At 35.4% G+C, this 25755-nt stretch overlaps 1 protein-coding gene across 1 annotated transcript in view; it reads left to right on the forward strand.

Moving 5' to 3' along the window:
* LOC118197115 (uncharacterized) overlaps positions 1–25755 on the forward strand; it is a 43548-nt gene that overhangs the window by 12556 nt on the left and 5237 nt on the right. The window contains exons 3-4 of the mRNA XM_035368608.2: positions 8742–8855; positions 9158–9244. Of these exons, the coding sequence (XP_035224499.1) occupies positions 8742–8855; positions 9158–9244 (201 nt within the window). The remainder of the gene's footprint in view (positions 1–8741; positions 8856–9157; positions 9245–25755) is intronic.

Genomic DNA, 25755 nt, shown 5'->3' on the forward strand with positions numbered 1-25755 from the left:
AACGACACCAACATTCTGGATTCAATAAACAACGAGGATACGATGTTTACTAAATGAATTTAAGAAGTTTTAAAACATAAAAAATCAACTCATTTTTTTCCTAAAATGTATTTTTGTGCGTAGCGTATTTTCATTATATCCTTAAAATTCTAATTTAGAATGTAATTGTCAAGAACTGAATCCTAATCATCAGTAATATAATAAGTAATTATTACTGTTATTAATAAATCCTTCTTATAAAGTAATTGCAAATATTTCAAAAAACTTTCTGTCTGAATGCAAACATTTTTCTATGCAAATATATTTAATTTTATATTAATCAAGACTGCACACCATATTACTTATTTCCACTTCAATTCTTACCGTCAGTTCTAGTAGAATTTACAAATCAATTATATTTAATTAAGGATTGAATTGGATTATTTAATTATGGCAAAGCACACGAGGGCTATCTGCCTAAAGGGAGGGATGCCTTCGTGGAGGACTTTCTAAGGGAAACTGGCTCGTATACACGTTACACATGGGGAAAACCACGAAACCGCCCATGCGGCCAGCCCGTTCGCGGGATTCGAAACTCGAACCGAACTACCAGTGTTCAGCGTCTTTGCCGCTCGGCTGTTGGTGGGCTATTTAATTAAGGAATGACCATCTAAGTTAAGGAACAGCGTACCGTAACAACATTTCAATTATTGGTTCCGTATCTTTCATGTTACTCCCGATTGGCTAGCTACATGATTTTTAATGAGTATTCGGATTTTACTAGTAACTTCACTTGGAAATCGCGCTTAAACTAGGTTAGTTGGTTATTTGAACATAGAAAGAACATGGGAGCTGTTTGATTAAGATGCTTTCATAGAGAATGTTTGTAAAGAGAACCTAAAAAACTAAGAAAACCAACCATGCAGCCTGGGTTAGACTGAGCAGCAAACAATTAGTATTTAACAATCTTTTCTTTTTCAAATGCTAGGCAACTGATGAGGCTCCAATTAAATCTCCAATTTAATATTTTATTTGTAAATATTTAAAATATTGTTGTATTCTTTGACACAAAAAGCAGAATTTAAGTTTTGTTAACTCGTTAGTAAACTACCAAGCCGTAGTGCAAATGAATATTCAATTTCTTTGGCAATGATTGTATTCACTTAATATTCTTGGAATATGAGCTAAAGAAGGAACGTTCTCGGAAGATTAAAGAAGTGTTTAAATCCAGTGATATTAGGTTTGTCTTACAAGCTCAGGATCAAAACGATTCTGCAATTGCCCGAGTAGTTGACTTGTAAATGGATGTGAATTAAGCAGATGACTTTTAATCTTACGTTATTCAGCCAGAAAACGTATTCCAAATGTTTTGTATTGCATGACAATGCATCTTTTCATTATTCAATAACCAGTCGGAAAAACCGCTTGTGTTCCGAAAATAAGTATGTATATTCAATCGTCCTGCATGTTCTTCAAATTTGTCTTCTTGTGATTTTTTTTTTCTTTCTCAAAAACTAAAGTTGCCTCTCAAAGGAAAGTTTTTTGACATTGAAGAGACAAAATTAATATGAAATCTACTTTTAGAGGCATGTGAAAAACAGATCTCTACAAACCTTCTCTTCCATTACATGTTGTGCAGTCAGACAAAAAGTTACATCAGCGTAAATTCTATAACCTATTTTTATTACACTCTGATTACTTTATTAACATACAGTGAATATATACTAAATCTTTAACTTTAGCTTAAGTAATTCGGAATTTTTGACGGAATTGTTGTCGGAACTAGGACTTAGAAGATAAGTCAAATTAAATATTTCGATAACCCAGTAAATTCAAGTTCGAAATTTCAATATTTTATTTTCGGAGGGAGGGGAAATGTTTTCAGTTTTGGTCCATTATACTAAGTATATTTGCTTCGATTTTTTATTTTTCCATAAAAGCGAAAATTTTACGCATGGTATACATATAACGCATAGCTTCAAATTAAAATTTAATAATATACAGAGTGGTTATAATTAAAGTTCCACATTGAAACGGTCATAAAAGGAAAACTACCGGATCAAGTGTTATCAAACTTGGAAATCGTGTAAAGGAGGTCATGGGAATTTATTTTCCGCGAAAAAAAGGAAGTTCGAAACCTCACCACCAGGGGGGAAATGGTGCTGTATGCAATATTGTTAAACGAAATATGGGTCGGAATCTAACTTAACCTTTTGTTAAACGGGTTTAATATGTTGTATACTCTTAAGAAACTTTGAAGTAGGCAAATTATTATTTAAAGAAGTTAAATTCGATAAATGTCGAGTGCGCCATCCCTGTAAGTGAGAATTTCGTCCGTGAAAACCACGAGTTAGCGATTAGAAAATGTGAGATCGCAAATCACTCTCACAAGTGCGTACAATCTGGAAATCGTTTTCTTACAGATCGCTAATTTGTAATTTTTTAAGCCTGAATTCGGCACTAAAACATGAAGATACTGATTCAAAACGCTTTTAATCGATTTGGGCCAAAGAAATCTCTCATGTTATCTATCTAGTTCCATTGCATTCTCCTACTGCATTCGATTGCATAACAGTCATTTCACACCGTTTACTGTTGAATGACAGCTAGTTTTATAACTGAACCATTTTTTTCTGAAGAGCAGTCGACAGCTGGACCACTGCGATTGCAGCTCACTTAGAGCCAATATTAAAATGTTTCGTGATACATGAACTGCAGTAACGTGGCATTTTAGATACTGCGATTTTTATGCAGGGCTGGGCACCACCTCAAGAGTGTCGCATAGTTACTTAGGCAACATTTCACGAATGAACGTCTTATAGGCCAACACATCCCCTCTTCCCACCAGACCTCAACCTCTGTGACTTTTGTCTATGAGGTTATCTCAAAAGCACTGTTTATGGTGATAATCTAAACAATTTGGCAGAAATGAAAAATGTGATACACTGAACACTGGTAGTTCGGTCCGAGGTTCGAATCCCGCGAACGGGCTGGCTGCATGGGCATTTTCGTGGTTTTCCCCATGTGTAACGTGTATGCGAGCCAGTTTCCCTTATAAAGTCCTCCAGGAAGGCATCCCTCCCCTTAGGCAGATAGCCCTAATGTGCTTTGCCATAATTAAATACACCACACACACACACCAAATGTACAGAGTCCCAAAAACACGAAAAACAAAGTTGCCTTTGCAAGTATTGCAACTTACAGTCGCGCTAGTGTAATTTCTCGAAACTGATGCATGAAATTAAAGGCTTCGCGCTAGAACAAGATGATTGGTACTGTATGTACATCACGTAACGCTGTAAACTGTGCCTAGATGGCTTTCCACTTTGGATATTTCACCTCTTCCGGATTACAAGTTTCCTGAAGTGTCGGGAGCGAACCCTGTTTACTATGTATGATGTTTTCAATTCATGAGCAACGGTGCAAGAAGTTGCAACGCTAGAATTGCTGTGCGAGTTGGGGAAGAAATGTTCGAAGCATGTCAAATCGGAACCAGATGGTATGCTATACAGATATGTAGATGATGAAGAGAGAATGCAAATGAAGGTTATAAAAGAATGAAATGGCAAAGGTCGAATCAAGATAAACTGACGAGGTAAAGCCACATATATCGTTGTGATAAAAAACGAATGGTAATTACTTCTTCAAAATCGTATTTCACAGGATACGGATATTTTTCTGCTGGATGACGAAAAATACGTTGCAGTGCAATGACGGATATAGTGGTTGATTTGCACTTTTAAGTTAGCGGTGAATCAAGAATTTTTGCATGGTGCACTGACTATTTTGCAAACCTGTAGTTTATGAAGGTGCGTTTTTCTCTCATGAGCATAAATAAGACAAGCATAGAGAAGTGCAAGTTTTCTGAGAGTTGATTTTAACTCGTTATTTGTTTAGCGAAGTTTCAAGGTTGTCGAAGTAATTCTGAAGGTAAATGCAAATGAGTCTGATATTTTCTGCTTCGGTGAACACTGTTGCATCATGAGCAAAAAAAGATGATTTGAATTTTAGAATTATACAGGAAATCATGGCTATAAATACTAAAAAAAAAAAAAAAAAAAAAAAAAAAAAAAAAAAAAAAAATGAGGCCCAGTCCACTAAACTAAGGAACACCTGCGTTGATGCTTTAGTAGTAGAGCAGTTTTTAATTCTGACTTTGAATTTCGGATTATTCAGGAAGGCGACAATGATGAAGATGGTAAAGTCAGGAATTTTGAGATAAATAAGTCTATAAATTATTCCAAAGTGCCAAACTCTGTCAAACACCTTTGAGATATCTAAAAAGACGGCACCGGGTCAGATTTTTAGTGTTAAAATCTTCGACTATCATATAATGACCCGAAATAGTTGGTGTGTTGTTGTTACCGTGAAAGACCGAAATTGGAGAATGTCGACTTTCACCGGAGAATGTCAACACTCACCAAATACGTCGGTGAAAGATCGAATATTGCATTATATTCTTGTACATTCGGACCCTCACCGGTGTATGTCCACAATCACAGATATGCTCTGGTGTAGGTAGAAAAGAGAGGAGTATATGTACATGCTGTCATTGCAAAAAGAAGTGTTCCACAAATAAATGCAACTGTAAAAGCAAGGGCCTCTTGTGTAATTCAAAGTGTCAGAGTAGTTTAAGTTGTTGCAATAAATAAGATTTGAATAACATAATTTAGTAAATTTTTAACTTCTATTATTTTCCTTTCTCATTTTGAATGTACTGTGTGTTCTAAGTTCTTATTTTAAGTCTCAAGTGCGTTTTTTCGCGACAGAATTACGGAGAAGAAAATATAATATTCTTATATATTCAACATTCACCATTAGTACATGGTGAATGCCGACATTTACCGGTGTAAGTCAGAAATAAGAGCATTTGGAAAATATTTCGGACATACACCAAGCGACTATGTGAATGTTGACATTCACCGGTGAAAGTCGACCTTCTCCAGATTTCGGTGTTTCACCGTAACATTGTCACGAAATTCGAATGGTTCTGGAGGGAGAATGTCGGCGTTATTGCAGTTAGCGATTAGCAGATGAAGAATAATGCGTTCGAAGATTCTGGAAAATGCACTAAGGAGGCTGACAGAACGATAGCTCCGCAGGAAGATTTTGTTCTGGTTTGGTTTGAGAAAGGTAATAAATTCTTCCAATTTGTCGGGAAGGGCTGGAGTTTCAAATAAGAGTTCAGGATCTTATTGATAAAAGTGATGGCTTTAAGAATGAAGATCTTGGTGGTTATATTAGAGATTGTTGACAGGAGCAGCAGCTTTACTAGGTTTGAGATGTTTGATAGAAGTTGAATTGGTAGTGGTGTAATACAGTGGCATAGCGAGGGGGAGCAAGGGGGTGTATGATGTCCCGGGCGCCTATCACAGAGGGGCGTCAAATGGTCTCCAAACAAGATTTTCATCCTATCACTGTGTTCTTTTCAGTGAAGGGGGCGCCAAAAAGGTATTTTGCTCCGGGCGCCAGTTATGCTCGCTACTCCACTGGTGTAATATACGGAAAAAGGCTACAAGGGCCCTGGAACCTGAGTAAAGAGTTGACTGTAACTAACTTTCTGAATGATATTCCGATCGTAAGGTTCAGCATTATTCAAGAAAGTGACTTCGAGAGTATTAGCAAGACAATTAGGCTCTTCGTCAGAGTAGATGATGCCATCAAGGTCAGGAAGAGGAGAGTACTTTTTTGTTAACTTCCTACTAATGTCAAAAAGAGCATCATCTTCAGTAGCGAATTCAGGAATCCTTGCCATTTCTTCTGACGATGTTTCCTAAACTCTTTAGCCTGGAGGGGAGAGAATTGTATATTCGTTTATAGGTGAGGTCGCAGGTAGTTTGCAAATGCTTCCTGGTTCTGCTTTTCGGTCTAATGAGATCTTTAAGATCTCGAGGAATAAAAGTAGGAGGTCTACTGAACTTTTTTAAGCTAGTAAAATACTGAATAGCACTGTTGATTCCAGCAGTAAAAGCAGCAACTGCAGCATTAATATTATTCTTGGTAGAGATGGTACGATTACCATTGATAACATCATCAAGTTTTGCAGCTTATTTGATCCAGCTAGTGATAGAAAGGGTAGCAAATAAAGGATTGACACTCAGCAGAGTTTTTAGGCTAAGTAATACAGGACTGTGGTTGAAAGCAACATACTAAGAGAGCCGAAATAGTTGAAAGAAGTCTGTTGTAAAACTGCTTAGTGCGTAGGATGAACTGAAGCCAGGGTGGAGAAGCCGTATTGCTAAAGTTGAGGAGCTGGTTACCACGAGCTCTGGAGTAACTGTTATTCTAAAGTTGACGTTTAGCGTTCCAGTCTCCGCTTATGATACATTTCACTTGCTTTTCTGAAGATTTATTCCCCCAGTGGTAAGTGCATCCAGTTTAACATGACAGTGGACGATCTACTGAAGGTTTTCGTCACTTCAACCAATACTTGGACTTCATCTTTTGCATTTACGGACCTTAATTATTATTCGCTGAAAAGCATCATGCACCTCTTCTTTTTTTTTTTTTTCACTCATGTAATTTCTGTGTAAAGCACTAACCACATTAACTTACAATCGCTTCAGGCTATAGTATGGGTGCAAATGAGACTCCAGGTAAGAGCTAATGATAGCTGTCTATCTGGAGGATTAAAAACATGTCAACTACTTCACAAACAGACTTTTCCCCCTGAATAAAAAAGGGGGATTAATGCCCGACAGTATTATTGTGACTACACTGGTTGGCAAAATTTTGCATGCACTGGGCAGCAATTACAAAAAATGGACCAGGAGGCTGATATCAGGCGGAAGAAAAATCTAACCCTGAGTCTTCCTATATTTGACCATTCTCGAAATCGATAGAATTTTATTGAAAACCTACTTTAATATAATCTATTTTTTGACCTAATTTTAAGTATGAATGATAGGCGGATGATAGAGTCCAAATATAATTTAAGTGCCCCTATCTTTAGTGGCCGAGTAGATAAAACCACTGCACGACAGTAATTTGACTTGGGTTCAAAACCCTGAAAACCTGTCGTCATGTTTCGCCTCTTGTATAACGCGAATATTAGTCATTTATAACATACTTAATGAGGGCATCTTTTGCCTTCATTAAGTACCTTAAGTTGCAGGAAAACCTCTGCAGTACTATAATCAAAACAATCCAGCCACATCTACCTTTATCCGAGTATAAAATATAATTTATACTCAAATAAAGGTAGATGTAATTGGACCATCTCCATTTATCAAGTCACCTTTTCAATAACCCCATGGAAACGGGAGAAGGATCTCTTAAATACGAGAGAAATTCATTAAGTAAATCACAATTTGGCATGATATACTTGAAAATAGCAATTATTACTTTCCGTAAGTGGCAAAACTGTCCTAGTTCATGATTACTAAGGACCAGATGTATATGCGTAGTTCAGTCTGAAATTGCTGATGTAACTCGATGACTGTACAAGAAAAGAGCAGCGTGATGCTTTTTTTTTTTTAATTAATTAATTTATTTTTTTTTATTATAATGTTTCTTGCTTATGGAAAGACGTGTTTTTTTTTCTTAAAGCTACAAGCGAGTCGAAACATTTCCTCAAAGCCACTCAAAAGTTTAAGATTGAAAAACCAAAGTGCGAGTCTTTATACTAAGACAGACTCAAGTAGCGCAGAGGTTGGAGGAATTCATTCGAGAAATTACTAAGTATGAGGTCTATATGCGTAGTTCAGTTTGAAATTGCCGATGTAACACTGACACTATAATAGTAGCAGTTTAGTCCATTAAAAAGACATCGTCAAGGCAGAAGCTTTACAAATGATTGACGATGTTCAAGACGAAGACCTAATCTGGCTGATACAGCAACCTAAAGCTTTTAATAAGTCACAAATCTTGCGTTTGTGACTTATTTATTGACTTTTCTTTGAATATTAAATTTATTATAATTCTTTAATGACGATTTCTACATATTAAAACCCTAGTAAATTTTAATTTATAGACATAAAAAATTGGAACTTAACCATCTTCTGCAGTGAAACCTGTATTTTTTTAAAAGGAAATTCTGACATTTAATAAGAAGGGTAAGAATAAACAACATATAACGATTTATTACATTCCTCGTTTCATTTTGCATCTTGCAATTATTTTGTGTTTGCCTACGTACTCAGTTATTTTTTACGAATATCAGATAATATGCATATCTTTGTTTTCGTCTAATTAAAAAAACACAACAAAACTGCTTAAAAACTGCATCTAGGTGAAAATGTTAAAAAATGCAGCTTCATAATTTGGATAAAATGCTGACGATACAATAAATACAATGAATATATATTTTAATAAAACTATTGAGGTTAACTAAGTAAGAGAAATTCTTTAAATAAAATTAATGCTATATTAAAAAAAAATAAAGTTATTATTACAATACATGGACGTTTTCTGTCTCGTTTTTTCATTAATAAATGGGAAAACAGCTAAATATTAGCAGTTGTCTCAGCTCAGTTCCCAACGGAAAGACTGGCTGCATGAGGCTTTTGCAGGTTTTACTGCGTAAAATTTGAATCAGTCAGTATTCTTTAGAAAGTTCTCCAAGAAGGCATCCATCCTAACACACGTGTGCTTTGCCATAATAAGGTAACAAACCATTTTAGTACGTATATTAAGTTTCTAATACGTGAATCTATATTAAGTGAAGCATTAAATACTCGTAAGAGCTTACTTCATTTTAATATTGATTTCAAATGAATTAGTTTTAACTAATAAGAATCTCGATTTAATATTTTTACTTTCAGTACTTAACTAGTTGGGTCGATTGTACAAACAGCCTTGGACAGAATGTCAGAACATCAGCTGACATAATTAACTACAGATGTAAGAGCGTTTGGGAAGGAAAAGGCGTTATACCGGTAAGTATGTGAATTTTTATACTTTTCTAAAACTGGTATTAATTTGAGACCACAAATAAAATGTAGAGCAGATATAACCGAATACGAAAAAGAAATTACCGTCCATACGATGATACCACTTCTTATAAAGATCTTAGAACACAAGATAATTATGATGATAATAATAATAATAATTATATATATATATTTATGAACAAAAATGTTTAACTGATAAGTGAGAATTTTGTATTTTCTAATTTATTTCCTTACAGATGTTGAGATTTCATAGCAAATAATATTTACTTTACGCTTTTTATATTTAGGAAGTATTTTACATCAAAGACTGTGTAATCGAGAAAACGGGACTGCCAGCAAAAAATGTATCTGCAGAAGTACTAGGAGCGTATAAGGTAAGAGTTCTTCTGTGTATTTTAATTTTGATAAATCACTTATTCTTGATCAGCACCTGGGATACCTGAGATAGATAGATTAAAGATACTGAGATTAACAAAGACTGTATCACATAGTAAGTAAGGCTGTCTCTTTATACATTCATGTACTTGATTTCAAATACGTAATTAGACTTTTGCTATGACCTTCAGTTTTTGAAGGACGCCATTTAGTAATATTTAATGCTTCGAAAATTATTTTCTTACTTTGCTTCCTATTTATATACTCCATTTCCTGTTTGTCGTTAAGTGTTACTACAAACCAAACTGTAATTCTTGATAACGCAAATCCTATTTAATACATTAGCTCACATCCCTATGTTAAATCTATGAACAATAACAAAATCCTCTTATGAAAGATACAATGCGAAAGTGAAGGGAATATTTCCTCCGTGTAAAAATATAAATATTACTTGGGCATACAAGGCCTGTGTATAAGCATAGATATGTTGATTACAAACATTGTCTTGTACAAGTTACATATGATAATTACATAAAATCGGGGGGGGGAACTGAAAGGTTTCAGATTTTAAATTACGTACAAAGGGCTTTTTTTTTTTTTTTTTTTTTTTTTTTTTTTTTTTTTACGTTTTGTATGTTATCTTTATTTATTAAATATCATGTTCTTTGCACTTAAACCATAAAGTTCAGTTCAACAGCAATACCGCAAAATAATTTTAAAATGGGCATATCTTTAGAATTTCCGATACACAGTTCCGCGCGCTGAAGATAAAAAGGTTCCCCCCCCCCGGAGATAAAAAGGTTTTCCGTAGAGTGTTGCCATTGCTCGCTTTTAAATCCTTGAGTTTGTTAATCAAACATTCGTTAAAGTTTTACAAAATATGAAATAGATAATAAAACAAATTCCATATTCTAAATTTGGGACTCCAGATGCCCATATTCGGGTGAAAACGTATTTTATTCAAAACTGGATGGCTCTAGGTACCGTTGTTTTGTCACAATGCGAGAAACATACATACATTCATGCAGATTCTTTATTATTTAATTTCTTTAAATATAATACAGGGCGATATATATATATATAATATAATACAGGGTAAATTTTTTATTATAATTTAAATATAATACAAGGCAAATTGCCGCTTTGGGGCGATTCGCCCTGAAGGCTTTAAAAAAAAGGTACAGTTCTATATCTTCCGTTCTGCTGAGCCGCTTAACGAAATTCAAACTGCGTTTTTCATGTCTCGAAAGTGCGATTTAGGATATATATTAGGATAGTTATATACAACATTATTTTAACATAGGTATTTTGACACAAAATCAGGCTTTTTCTGAAATGACGTGCCAAAGTTTTTTCCATATTTCGACTCGACGACTCAAATTATTCCTAAATACTAAATTTTGTAAAATTTGGTACGAAATTTACGGAGAAAATCAAAAATTTAACTTGGCGCATATTTTTCAGTTTGTGCCAAGAATAATTCACTCAGCGAACTTCTTACTTTATAGCAACCTTTCTTTTTCTTTCCTTTTTTTCATTGCAGACGAGCGGGAAAAAAGTCATCGTTCATACTTTCAAATAGAGCCACCAGTAGCCGAGCGGTAAAGTCGCTAGTACTGGTAGTTCGGTTCGGCTGGCTTCATGGGCGTTTTCGTGGTTTTTCCCATGTGTAACGTGTATACGAGCCAGTTTCCCTTAGAAAGTCCTCCACGAAGGCATCCTTCCCCCTTAGGCAGATAGCCCTAGTGTGCTTTGCCGTAATCTCAATAAACCAAACCAAACCATACTTTCAAATAATTTTAACAAGGTGAGTAAACCACATTTGACGTTATTATCGCTTATAACAAATATGCCAAATTTCAAAACTCGTCAATATGTAAATTCACGTATATCTTAGTAAATTTTGAACAAAAATCTCTAATTTTTTGCAGGTGTGCCTAGAAATACATTTACTTTAAGATTCTTTTTAAAATTTTGTAGGTTTGTAGAGACATTAGGTTAATTCGAAACAGGAGAAATGAAAAATGAGCAGCGCCATCGCCGGGAATCGAACCACGGACCTGTGGAATACGCGCCCAGCGTACAGACCACTACACTACGAAGGCATGCTAAGAAGGTGGAAGAAATACCTTATAGGTTATAATTCAAAATGTTTTTTGAAAATTCATAAAAATTATTTAAAAATACAAATTTTAAAAATAAATCATAAAAAATCGGTGAATTTTATTTAGAATGAACCTAAATTTCGAAATGCGAAAGGAAGAATAAAACAAGTTTATTAAGATAAAGAGATATTAACAAATACATACCAAATTCATTTAACATTGACAAGCTAAAATTTTGAGAGCTAATTTTTTAAAAGCTACTTCCACGATTTTTACAAAACTTGACAGTTTGGCTTAATTTGAGGCGTAGAATCGAAATATGGAAAAAAATTGGCATACCGATTTTGCATCAAGATACCTATATTAGAACAATACTATATATAAATCTAATACATATTTTAAGTCGCGCTTTCGAGACATGAAAAACGCAAGTTGAATTTCGTCAATCGGTCCAGTAGAACGGGAGATATCGAAGTGTCCCCCAAATGTTTTTTCCCTTTTCCTTTGATGACGCGTGGATATCTAACACCTTGGCGTCTACTGCTGGTTGCATTATCATTTATCCACTTTGCATAAATACTAACAACGGCAGATCGTGAACAACCTACCATTCCTGAAGTTTCGGAGATACTCGTTCCGAGTCTTCGAGCCGTTACAATCTGCCCTCTGTCAAATTCGCTTAGATTAGTAGACTTTCCGATCAATGGCAAAAGTAAATGCAAGAATGACTCTTTACCTATCCGAACGTGTATCGCACGAAGCACAAAGTGTTTGGCTTGGTGAGTTAAAGCCGGGTGGACACATGACGTTGTAAGTCTGGACCGTTAGCAAAATAGAGGATTGAGGTACAGATAAGGGGGCGACCATGAATCACAAAGCCGATAATGAAAGATGAAAGCAGAAAAGATAGGAGCAGTAAAGGCAAACGCAAAGCGCTGCATGAAATGTTGTGAGGATGCATTGTGAGCAGAGGCACAATCTGACATATAAATTCATGATGTGTAAAATTCCTAGCAGGGTTTAAAATCCTAAGTGCAAAATGCTGTACAATAAAAACAGTAAAATACAACATAAATAGAGAGGCAAAATACAAAAAAATATATACAGTACATATAATTTACAGTCATTATTTACAGAGATATGTACAGCAAGAAAGAAGTGCAACGTCGGAAAATTGGAGTCCCGGGTGAGATGGGCCGCGAGAGGTCTTAATCCACTATTCTCACTAAGAATAATATAGTCAAACACTTTGCATATGCGGACAGTTCCGTGCTTTTGAGAAAAAGTTATCATTCATTCTGTGAAGAAAAGTCGTTGTGCAGAGTACGGTTGTAAACAAAATAATGCGCATGAATCATGATTCTTAATAACTTGTTTTGCGTGACTTGCAGTTTTTCTAAGTCCTTGTTCCTTACGGCCGCCCACGCGGGCGAGGTGTACGAGAAGAGGGGTCTAATGACCGCAATGCAAAGATGCCGTTCTAAGGTACAGTTTGGATTCAGAATTTAGCAGTGGACTCTGTATAGCCGATAGTTTTTCCTCTACCGTAGGCCATATGGTGTTTCCAAAGTTTTCATCGAAAATAATACCAAGATATTTTGCTTTTTTAATTACGAGTACTTCCGTATACAAACGTTGTAGTTTGGTAGAAACTGGAGTTTGAGAGCTTTTTTCGGATAATAAGAAATTGACTTTTGTCTGCATTAATGGAAATTGTCCATTTCCTGCACGAGAATTCTAGTTGTGGCATGAGCGACTGTAATTTATTGACGGCTAAGTTGGGACACGCATACTTCACAGCAAGAGCCGTATCATCTACGTAGCAGCTAAGAAGTAGTTATAATCCATGTTTTTCTTTTGCAGGTCAGCCACGTAAAAGAGATATAATAAGGACCCAAGAATTGAACCCTGGGTGGACGCCTGCATTGATACGTTTGTTTTCGGATGCGTCGTTGCCTAAGTGCACGTAGAACCTTCTACCCTTAAAAAAGGGTGTATAAGCTCTATTTCATATTGATCAGCTTGAAGATAAGCCCCTCATGCCAGACGCGGTCAAAAGCTTTTGCCACGTTCTGTCTATTGTGAATAGCACTTCCAATGTACTCATTAAGTCTTACTAGTTGTTTGGTGGTTGAAAGTGACCTCCGGAAACCGAACTGTTCTTCTGGTAGTTTTTCCAAGTGAGATTGCATTCTGTTAAGAATTACTCTTTCGTATATTTTATCAAGGCCCGGAAGAAAGCTGATTGGCCTATATTTTCTTGGTTTGCTTCCATTGCCTTGGAAAGCAAGCATTACTTAAACAAGCGTTGAAAATTCCTGTGTAACAAGCGATAATGCCAGGAGGAAGATTCTTGATTGCTACATTATTTATATTATCAAAGCTGGGAGCTTTTTTATTTCGTAATTTTTTAATGATCTCCGAGATCTCTCTGGGATTAGTGAATTCAATATTATTTTCATTATTGGAATTGTTTAGCCATTAACTCTTTACCTTTTTCAGCAGCAGTTGGTTGCATATGAAACGATTACTTAAAGGTAAGGTGAATTCTAATTGCTGAGAGGAAAGTAACAGATAGAAGTTAAGCATATTTTTTGTACTATACTAACATTCTATGTTAAGTGAAGTGAAAACATGGGTGATTAAATGATTTGTTGGCTTCAGCGAACACTGGTTAAAGAAAATAAATAAATAAAACCTCTAAGCTCAGTGGCGCAACAGCCCTAGTGGGCCACGGCCTGCAGCGCATCAAAATCTGCTTTCTTAACCTTGGGCCCCGAAGTGCATTAACATATGCCCTGGACAAGTGGTCAGCTTGTCGCAGGACCCCCGGTGTTTAGTCCCCAAGCGAAATTGGTACTCATTTCATCGACCCGTTCAAGGGATGAAAGGCTGAGTCAACCTTGCCCAGCCCTTGAATCGAACCCCGGACCTGTGGTGCAGCTGCACGATACGCTAGCCACTGGTTAAAGAAAATGATTATGCTAAATTCAGAATGAAATCAAGTCACCTAAGGACAATTTTCAGCATAAATTTAATTTGGGCTTTTCTTCAATGCTTGCACCCAAAAGCATTAATTAAGTATTTGGTAGCGAAATTATTTCTTATGAACCCTCCTGCTTTGTTTGAAAGATTTACAACAGGAGGTTTAAGTTTGCAGATTGAGCCTCGTGGCCATCATTCTTCTTCTTTTGATTACGCCAAATTATACGCTATAAAGTAAAGCAGTCCACATCAAAAGTATATGAGTATATATTATTTATTCAATTACTTCTCACCACTCGGTAATTATCGGGATGATACGAAATGTTGACAAATATGTTTAAACGAATTCAGTAATCCTCCTATAATGTAAAACATATAAGGAATAATTTAAATATTTTATTAATATTAACATTATATTAATTTTATTTAATTATATTATTGTATGACAGTAAAATATTAATATTAATTAATACTGAAAGGATTGTATAAGAAAGTATAAGGAATTTTCTCTTTCCTCACTATATATCTTCGTGATGTAATAAAGCAAGTTCGGCTAATAGTCGGGAGATCCCGGAGTTCGAATACCAGTGAAGGTCTAGCTCGTTTTTCATGTTTCATGCTTCGAAAAACATTATAAATTCTAGAAAAAGTACGATATTCTTTCCCTGACTAAAGCAGAAACATAAGAATTCTGTAGTATACTGTGGCTCTCGATGAGAAGTCGATCTAGAAGCGACAGTCGCAGACATAAAGCTCGATGACAGGGAATAGAAGGTAAAAAAAAAAAAAAAAAAAAAAAAACCGTACACAGAATATCTATATCTAAAAATGGTAATGCACGTTGCATAAATTTCCCTTGACAGTATAATTTGCCATCCATTCCTCCCACGTCACATTTGAACAGCAGATTGATACTCCGCAGAATTGCAGCCAATATATGAAAAAAAAAAAAAAAAAAAATGCAAGCAAAGATTGGATCAGTAGCCACCAGAGTGTTCTGCACTGCCTAAAGACAATGCTAGACTTCATTCTTATATTGCAGAGACAACCATGCGGCCGATAAACCACTTCAGGTAAGAAATTCTTCCACATTATCCTTATCTTGTATTAACGGATTCACACTCATTTCGGGAGCTTAGACAATTTTACTAATGACTCGCTTAGCCATCATACTATGGACTTCCTGACTTCCATAAACTGATTCTTTGAAACATTATACAAAAGCCTATAATAACTAATTGACAACAATACACCTATACTTCCTGATTTTAATTAAACGGGTATATTGTTTTGAAAGTCACCCAAGGAATTGGCCAATTTATTTGCAACAACCTTGGTAATTACTGTAGATGCAGAAAAGCAAAATGCTGTTTTATCAAATTCTCGTGCACATTAACTACAGTAAAGGTTTTTCTATGGTTTATTTACACACAGAGAAGATCATGAAAACCAACTATACAACCTACCTGGATTCGAAACCCAGGTTAAACTACCAGTACTCAGCTGTCTTAACCCCATGGCCACTCTTCATGGCTTCACTGTTTATGATAGCCAGTCTCAAGGACTTCGTATTATATGAAATGGCAATATACGCAATTCGCTTAGTACTATTCCTTCCGAACCAACAGAACTCTTGTTCATTCTTAGACCTCAGCTGATTTATTTTTAATGATTAATTGATTCTGCTTTTCTAATTCTTATACGCCAAATATATTTATTCGTATTCTTTTCCAAAATTTAATTCTATACTGATTTTTATCATCCGAATCGGTTTCTCAGACAATCCATTTATCCATTTCTAAGTTTTCAGAAGATAACTGGGAAATGAATCGATACTATTTATTAAACATGAAAAATAAAACTTAAAAAAAAAAAAAAAAAAAAAAAAAAAAAAAAAAAAAAAAAATTAGCCAGTTTCTTGTAATAATATGAAAAAGATCTTTTCTTGAGATATTCTTCAATTAGAGAACTTACTATATAAATATTACGCTTCATTCAAAAACAGTCATATGTCGCTAACGTCAACATTCATGTGCATAGCCCCTCACATACTTGCTGACTGTAGTCAGCATTAGGAATGAAAGCGCTAAGACAAATCTCGGATAAGACATATGTTAACTGTGCGTATTATGGAACATGTATAGCAGGGTTTCACAGCCAGGGGGTATGTATGTCGAAATTAATGAAAAACGAAGTCTTTCCATTTCAAAAGTAACACGCACTTTTATTTACACGGATGGTTCAAAAACAAGTGAGGGGGTCGGAAGGTGTTGGTTGTGCATTAGCACTGAAGGCGTAATGAGTACGTTTCCTCAAGCACAGTTTTCATTAAAGAATCATAAGTCAAAAAGGTTAACTACGAAATCTTTATTTAATAAAATAGGATAATTTTGCTTAACTTAAGCATAACAAAAAGTAATAATCTTCATGGACATTAAAACGCTGAAGTATTGAAAAGGAGATAACTTACATAGAATCATCATCAGTCCTAAATATCATCAGGCTTACCTATTTTAGGAAATAAGAGAAACACGAACATACTTCGACACCGTACCTGAAAAGAGAAAGTACTAACTGTATTAGACCTTTGGCTAGGTACATGTAGCTAGGGTGAAAATCAAATATACTGCATTGCACACGAACTTTGCTTTCTCTCGCCAATATATATCTTGGCGCACGTTCGTTTCGTACGTTTTTCAAGTTTCATTATGCAAAATAATGCTAACATTGCCCCTGTTTTGCTAATGAAACTCATACTAATTGCAATTCATTCCTGCAAAACTGAAATTTAGCTTTAGGAATTGGTTTAGTCATAATATCAGCAACCATTTGCTCTGTTGAAAGATAAGCAAGTTTTACTATTCCTTTGTTATTCAAGTCGCGTATATGATGAACTTTTGTATCAATATGTTTTGTGCGCGAACTGAATTTTTCAGATTCTACAAGTCTTATAGTAGACTGATTATCTTCAAATACCTTTATCGGTAGAGTTTGGGGTAGATTGAAATCTTCTGTTAATTTTAATAGCCATAATAGTTCTTGCGTAGCTTGCGATAGTGCAACATATTCAGCTTCTGCTGAGGATAAAGAAACACAAGTTTGTTTTCTTGAAAACCACGAAATACAGTTTTTTCCTAATAAAATAACACTTCCTGATGTAGATTTTCTATCTTCAATATATTGTTCCCAATCAGCATCTGAATAAACTGTAATATTAGGTTCTTCACTAGACGAAATTTGTAAGGATAGATTCTTTGTCGTGTTTAAGTATCTAATGATTCTTTTAACAGCATTCCAGTCCTTTTGACGTGGATTATTACACCTTCTGCTGAGTATGTGAGTTGAAGCTGTGATATCTGGTCTTGTGATAGACGATATAATACAAAAGACTTCAAATAGCTTGGCGAAATTTATCATTTGAAGTTAGGAGATTTTCTTCCTTGTTTAGGTTATAATAGTTTGTTTCCATTGATGTGCTAGCGGGTTTCGCTTCTTCAAGTTGAAATTGCTTGACAAGTTGATTTATTTTATTTTTCTGTGATAAGAGATAACTTCCGTCTTCCTTGCGATTTATTTCCATGCCTAAGAAATATTTAGCTTCACCAAGATGCGTTATTTGGTAACGTTTCTTTAAATCATTAATTGTTTGAAGAATTAGTCCTTCTTCTGTAGAACTTATTAGGATGTCATCAACATACACTATTAAATTAATTCTTTTATCACGAACCACTTTTGTGAAAAGACACGGATCTGCTTTGCTTTGACTGAACCCAAGATTCTTCAATGTATTTTCAATTTCTACATTCCAGCACCTAGCTGCTTGTTTGAGACCATAAATCGACTTCTGTAATTTACAAACTTTATGTCTTTCTTCTAGAACCACGAATCCTTCAGGTTGTTCCATATATATTTCTTCATTTAAGTTGCCATACAAAAAAGCTGTTTTAACATCTAGTTGATGTACCTTGGCATTATTATACGCTGCCCATGCTAAGAAAACTCTTATCGTAGTGTGTTTGACTACTGGTGAAAATGTTTCATCATAATCACTGCCGTATGTTTGAGTAAATCCTTTGGCTACTAAGCGTGCTTTGTATTTTATATTTTTACCAGTTTCATCATATTTTGTCTTAAACACCCATTTGCTGCCTATTGCATGTTTTCCTGGTGGTAATTCTGTAAGTGTATAGGTTTCATTTTCTTTTAGAGAATGTATTTCTTCTTGCATAGCCTTGATCCAAGCTTCTTGTTCACGTTTTGGTTAGTTTAGAATTTCTTCAAAGCTTTCTGGATCTTTATTTTTAGGAAAGATTGATTTTTCGTCTTCTGCTTTATAAGAAAATCTTTCCGGTGGGACCCCTTTGGTTGATCTGCCAGAAACCCTTCTTTCTACATTTTCTTCACATTTAATTAACTCTTCAGAACTTTTTGAATCTTCTGTAAAATCATCGCCAAGAGATGTTTCTTCATTTTCTTGCTAGATATTGAAGTGAATTAATTCTAAATCTTCAGCATTATTTTCTGCATGTTTGTCAGATAAAGACGCGTTTTCTGAAAATTTAACAGTTCTACTTACTATTATTTTCCTTCCACCTACATAAATCCTGTATCCCTTACTTCGTAAATCGTATCCCACGAATATTCCTTCTTCAGCTCTGTTGTCAAATTTACGCCGTTTTTGTTTGTTCACGTAATAAAACGCTTTACTGCCAAATACTCGTAAGTGACTTAAGTTTGGTTTTCTACCATTCCACAATTCATATGGTGTTCTATCTGTGGCTTTAGTTGTTAACCTATTTTGAAGATATGCAGCAGTAGCTGCTGCTTCAGCCCAGAATCCTTTCGGTAATTTAGAGTTTATTAGCATAGCTTTTGTCATTTCTATTAAAGAGCGATTTTTCCTTTCTGCGACGCCGTTCTGTGCCGGATAATAAGGAACCGAAGTTTCATGAAAAATTCCAAGTTTCTTTAAATAATCTTCAGTAGTTTCGTTACAGTATTCTGTATCGTTGTCGGATCTGAGAACCTTTATTTTCTTTCTAAATTTATTTGTTGTCGATGCAACATACTGTTTAAGTTTGTCGAATACTTCATCTTTTGAAGTAATAAAATAAATTTGAGTATAACGCGAATAGTCATCAATGAAAGTTACGAAATATCGTTTCCCTCCTAAGCTGTTGACTTCAACTGGCCCACACACATCTGTGTGCACTAAATCCAGTGGATTTTTAGATCTAAAACTAGTTTTGGGATAAGATTTTTCAGTTAGTTTCGCTTTTACACAAGTAGAACATTCCACACCATGAGTGCATTTGCCAAGTTTAATGCCGTCTGCCAAATCATTTTTCTCAAGTGTTTTTATGGCATCGATATTTCTGTGGCCTAATCTCTGATGCCATTTTTGTATACAGTTCGTATTTGAACATGAAACATCATTAGCTAAGTATGCTTTCTCGTCAATTGAATTTACGGCCAATTTATATAAACTTTGCTGAGCGTTGCCATCGGCTACGAGTATATTGTTACGCTTTACGTAACACTTATTACTATCAAATGTAACAATGCAACCTTTATTCGTAACATATTGAACAGAAAGTAAATTACTATCTAAACCTGGTACATACATTACATTCAGGGGCGTAGCTAGAGGGGGGCAAGGGGGACATCTGTCCCCGGGCGCAGAATCCAAGGGGCGCCAAACTGATTTTACGACATTTTAGAATTAAAAGTTTTCCATCCTTGGCAAGCAGTAGGGGGCGCGAAATCTTCAGTTGTCCCTGGGCGCTGAAAACCCTAGCTACGACTCTGATTACATTTTCTAATTTTATTTGTGTAACCTGACCCTTTAAGTTCTGAACTTTAAAATAGCCTTCACCAATACCATAAGAACTTAATTTAGCACCATTGGCTACAGTTACTATTTGTTTATTAGAGTCATTTAACTGAGAGAAAAAATTCTTATCACTCGTCATATGAGTTGAGGCTCCTGAGTCGATAAGCCATTCTTGCGTTTGCATGTTTACATGTTTATTTCCCACTTTTAGAACTTGATTAAACTGAATCTGCGAATTTTCAGTTTCAATACTTTTAAGATACTTATTTTCTTTAAGTTTTGTTATGTTTTCTACACTTTGCGTACTTGCTATTTGGCATGCATTACCTTTATAATTTTAAGAATAATTTCTTACTTTACTGTTATTTACATCTGTTTTCGGGAAAGTTCTATCGATGCGTTTTAAATGAAAGCAGTCGTTTATCGTATGGTTATTTCTCTTACAATAGTACAATATCGTGTAACATACTTTGATTTATTTTCGCTTTTACTTTTTAAAGCAACTGAATCGTATTTTTGAACTTTCTTAGTCTACAATACTCATCTTTAACATATTCCAGCGACAATTCAGCTTCCGATTTACTTTCTATTGCAGTTATTAAGGCAAAGTAACATAGTAATATTGGTAAAGAACATAGTAATATTACTATTAAGTTATTTTCTTTAATTTTTTTACCTATACTACGCAGCTTTTCAGCCAATTCTAGTACTCCTTTGATATGTTCCTGCATTTTAGAACTTTCAATATATCTAATGGAATATAGTTTTCTAAGAAGAAATAACTTGTTTGTTAAATTTACACGTTCATGGACACATTTTAACTTCTGCCAAACTTCTTTTGCAGATTTACTATGCAAAACATGGATAATTTGCGAATCCGAAATGTTTAGACATATTAAAGCTTTAGCTTTACGATCATTCTTTAATCAAAAATCAGTAACAGTTTCCGGTTTTTCTTCGAATACAACATCATCTAAACCTTCTTTTATTAGAAGTTGTTCTATTTTAAATTTCCATGCTGAATAATTTTCATCTGTTCACTTTTCTATACAAATTGATTCTTTTAGAATAGACATAATTATTCCTTACAATTATTCTTTTAAACTTTGTAACTAGTATTTTCAACAGCGAGTTTTAATATACTTTATGCCCCTGGAATCTTACAACATTTCAATTTTAGAAGCACTTCCACAAGGCAATTACCCTACTCATAATCTTTTGTTGGTTGTGCATTAGCACTTAAGGCGTAATGAATACGTTTCCTCAAGCACAGTTTTCATTAAAGTATCATAAGTCAAAAAGGTTAACTACGAAATCTTTATTTAATAAAATAGATTAATTTTGCTTAACTTAAGCATAACAAAAAGTAATAATCTTCACGGACATTAAAACACTAAAGTATTGAAAAGGAGATAACTTACATAGAATCATCATCAGTCCTAAATATCATCAGGCTTACCTATTTTAGGAAATAAGAGAAACACGAACGAACATACTTCGACACCGTACCTGAAAAGAGAAAGTACTAACTGTATTAGACCTTTGGCCAGGTACAAGTAGCTAGGGTGAAAATCAAATATACTGCATTGCACACGAACTTTACTTTCTCTCGCCAATATATATCTTGGCGCACGTTCGTTTCGTATGCCTTTCAAGTTTCATTATGCAAAATACCTAAATTTATGCTAACAGAAGGCTAGTGGAATTCAACGACCAGAATCAAATGCATAACTGGAAAGCACATTTAGCATATTATAACGGCTTTTTTTAAGCGGAAGTGTTAGCAGTAAGAGAAGTTATACATATAATAGATTCTAATTAATGGTATTCAACCATATACAATGACAGCATGTCCGTACTTTCAGCCATCTCTTAACATCAGGACACTTCACCAATCATCATTAACATTCAGCAAATTCTGCGTAACAATCGGCATACGCATATAAACCTACAATGGGTGAAAGCACACGCAGCAACAGAAAGTAAGTGAAATAGCAGACAAACTAGCCAAAGTAGCTGCTGATAATGCTGGGGGGGGATGCTTTCGTACTTACTTATCCAGCTTCTCCCTCACACTTAAAAAAAAAAATCTCTCCGATGCAAACGTTTGCGTCGGTGGAATTCAAGGCTTCTCAGAATATTATACATTCCACTGCTCTTTGACAGACTACGCTTATCAACCAACTACGGCAGAGCATACAAAAAATTTATAATAAAAAATCGTATGGCAATTAATGATATCAAGCTAATTTAAAGTATTGACTAAGTCATCAAGTCAAATTTCTCAGCAGTGACAATGCTTACATCAGCTGAACGTAACTAACTAATGAACTTATAAAGAATTCTTTTTTAAACTGTTAAAAGCTTTAAATCTTGAAATAAAAGCAATGCAATATAGAATAACAGTGCCGTTATCGCAAAGCAGCATTAAGCACTACTTCTTGTTTAATTCTTTTATATTATGTGTATATACGTATTGTAAGTCCTTGTATGTGTATGTTTAAGTTATGTATAGTTTATGATGTATGTGTATATGCTATGTTTTATAATTCAATGTGAATGCCACTCTGTACTACGAAAGCTACTATTACCGATGTAAAAACTAATAGCTATGCAAAATATCGTGCTTAAAATATATAAACTCACGGGATGGCTCTTTTTTTACTGTCCAATCCAGAGCTGTTACTAAAAGAGGATTAAAAGAGGGCGTGGGACATATACCTGCTTACCTATGTTAGACATCAGGTGTCCCCACCACCACCACCCAGGGGGGAATTTCATAGTTTTGGGAGGGATGTGGTAAGCCTTTTATTTACTTGTTAAGTATTTAGTTCTAGTTTTATTAATATAATAAATACCTACTTTTTACTACATTTTTTTTTGTTTAGTACATGTCAACATTTTCTTTAATTTTTTAATTTATGAAACACATGAAAATTAATCTATATTTAAATAAATGAATGCATTTTTTTTTCGGGTTTTGAGAGCCATAGATCTATAGTGACAATGTTACAGGTTCCTAACTGGAAGGCGCTAAATGATAAGCTAAAAGCGTATAGTCGAAAATTACAGCAGCACTTTACATGGCATGACTTGAAGACAGAGAGGAAATATTAGACAAGAACAAGACTGTAGGACTTACGCGAGATCTTGATGAAAAAGAATAGTAACGATGATACTGTTGCATGTTCACCACTCAAAGCTGATAAAAAATTTGTAAAAAGAATATGAAAAACGTTTTTATTCCCAAGTTTATGCTGATAGAAATTAGAATTTTTACAAATAGACAATCTGCACGGTTTCCTGTCTTTGGTTTTAGAATAATTTCAAAAGCAAAAAGCTAAAGCAAGTCACAAGTCTGAGAAATATAATATACAAGGTGTTTCAGAACTCCATATCCAAACTTGGAAGGGGAGGTAGAAAACATCAATAGGAATCAGAATCACGTAAGAAAGCAGGGTCATAGATGGCACCCTCAAGCGATAGAGACAAAGACAAAGCAACAACACAATACAAAAAGCAGTATTAAGCGCTATATTAGACCCCCCTCCCCAATAAAGAAAGTAGTAGTAGAAGCATTATAGGAGGTATTCTCCGCCCATCGGCATTAATGCACGATTGACACCTATGCTGGATGGACTGGCGAACATGTTAAAAAATACGGAACGTTTCGTGGATCGCAGCAGCAGTAATGGCTATTCTTGTAACAAGGCCCATTTTAGAATCTAATCGCGTTTCGTAGACAATGGCCTCCATGGCAACACAAAATTAAAAATCAACGGGCGATTAGGTGATCTTGGGGGCCATTCATCTACTTCAAATGTCTTATCCAGACGGTTACGTACGGAAATTTCATAATGAGATAGATTCCCATCGTGTTGAAACCATTCGACGCGTAATCTGTGCAGGAACATCTGTCAGCAATTCCCGAAGGACCTCTTCCAGAAATATGAGAAACTTGTGAGCGTTCACTCGAGGTGGTAAGATGTACGGGCCGACCAAAAAGGCAGCCACGATTCCCGCCTACACCATAACAGCAGAGAGGCATTTAGTCTGGTTCCGTGTCGATTGTCCACGGGGGACATGTGCGTGTTGTGGGTATTGAACACCCCCTAACGTCTAAAGAATGCTTTATCAGTGAACGAAACAGTATATCGGATAAAGAGGAGGAACTGTTTATCCTCCTTTAGCATCATTGATAGGGCATGCCGGAAGATCAGGAGATTTTTGCTATTTTTTTCTTTACATTTAGCGGGAGCTTCAAAGTGGCACACTTTTTTGTAGAAACCACTGTGCAAACGCTACACGTCGAAGATAATCTATCGCCTGCGGTGCGTGGACTCTTTAAAGATGAAAAGGATGCAAACCTTCGCTATGCGGAAGACGCCGCACAGTTGACACGTACAGTGGTGCCGCGATTTCGTCCAGGGCATTCAAAAGGCCTTCTATTCATATTGGTCATATCCGCAAGTCCATCACGTTCACATATGTTCTGGTGCATATGAGCGAATATTTGGTGATGTAATATTTACCCTCATTGGAAATCTTTCTCGATTTCGCGCGTAGATTTCCATTAACTAGGCCATAAACAAAGTGAATATCACTTAAAATGATGCATGTTCATCTTACTCCGTCATCGCCTACAATAGGAAAAACTGAGAGTGCTGACCTAGAGATCTTGCTTATAGCCCCACCTATCCATCTGGGACCATGGTTTCCTATGTGATTCGAATCCTATAGACGTTTTCTCACTTCCTTTCACCCCCCCCGGGAGTTGCGTGCAGTGACTTACTGTAAACACGAACCCGGTACCTATCGCCAGATGGGCAGCCAATGCTGTTCCTGGCGGCTGTGGCTTCGGCCATCCGAATGGGCTAGCATGACGACCAGAGCTGCGGTATTTTAACCCTTAGCGCTCCGCACGTTTTTGTACCACTGCCTACCAGCAACTCCGTCACATTTTCGCAGCGGAATGCAACATCCAGAATATCTGCATAAATCTCTTTCTTGTAAATATTTTACCAAAGAAAGGGATGTGACTATTTTCCTTAACTGACCAATAATCCTGCATATTCGCCAGGGGTATCGTACCCATATTGATAATAACTCCAATAAAAGCCCAAAACTCATCCTCTTCCACCGCACGCCACGTTTTCCAAATAGAATTACTAGATATTTCTTTATTCTTCAGAACATTTCCTGCGTAATTGTTGGTTTCTTTTATAATTTCATTTACCAGTTCGTTTGTGAAAAATAATTTAAAATATTGTGTCGGCTGTACAATATTTGTAGAAATCTGTGGTCCAATGACCTTTGGCGATACACTAAAATGTACTCTATCCGGAATATCTAATTCTTCCGTGACATCGCGCCATTCATCTAAGTCTTCCGGCGACTCTTCGCTTTCACTTTCAATAACTACTATTCGTCGTCTCTTTGGTAGTATAATTTCGGAACCACTACTTGAAGTGTCAGAATTATAATCAACATTGTCTTCCACAATATCTTCTAACGATGAAAAATCAAACACATCTTCACTATCACTCAACTCTATATTCTCATCACAATACTTATTTTTCTCCATGTT

Source organism: Stegodyphus dumicola, chromosome 7 (genome assembly GCF_044657685.1).
Source record: "Stegodyphus dumicola isolate Sdum_Otavi_A_Nest chromosome 7, ASM4465768v1".
Classification (NCBI taxonomy): domain Eukaryota; kingdom Metazoa; phylum Arthropoda; class Arachnida; order Araneae; family Eresidae; genus Stegodyphus; species Stegodyphus dumicola.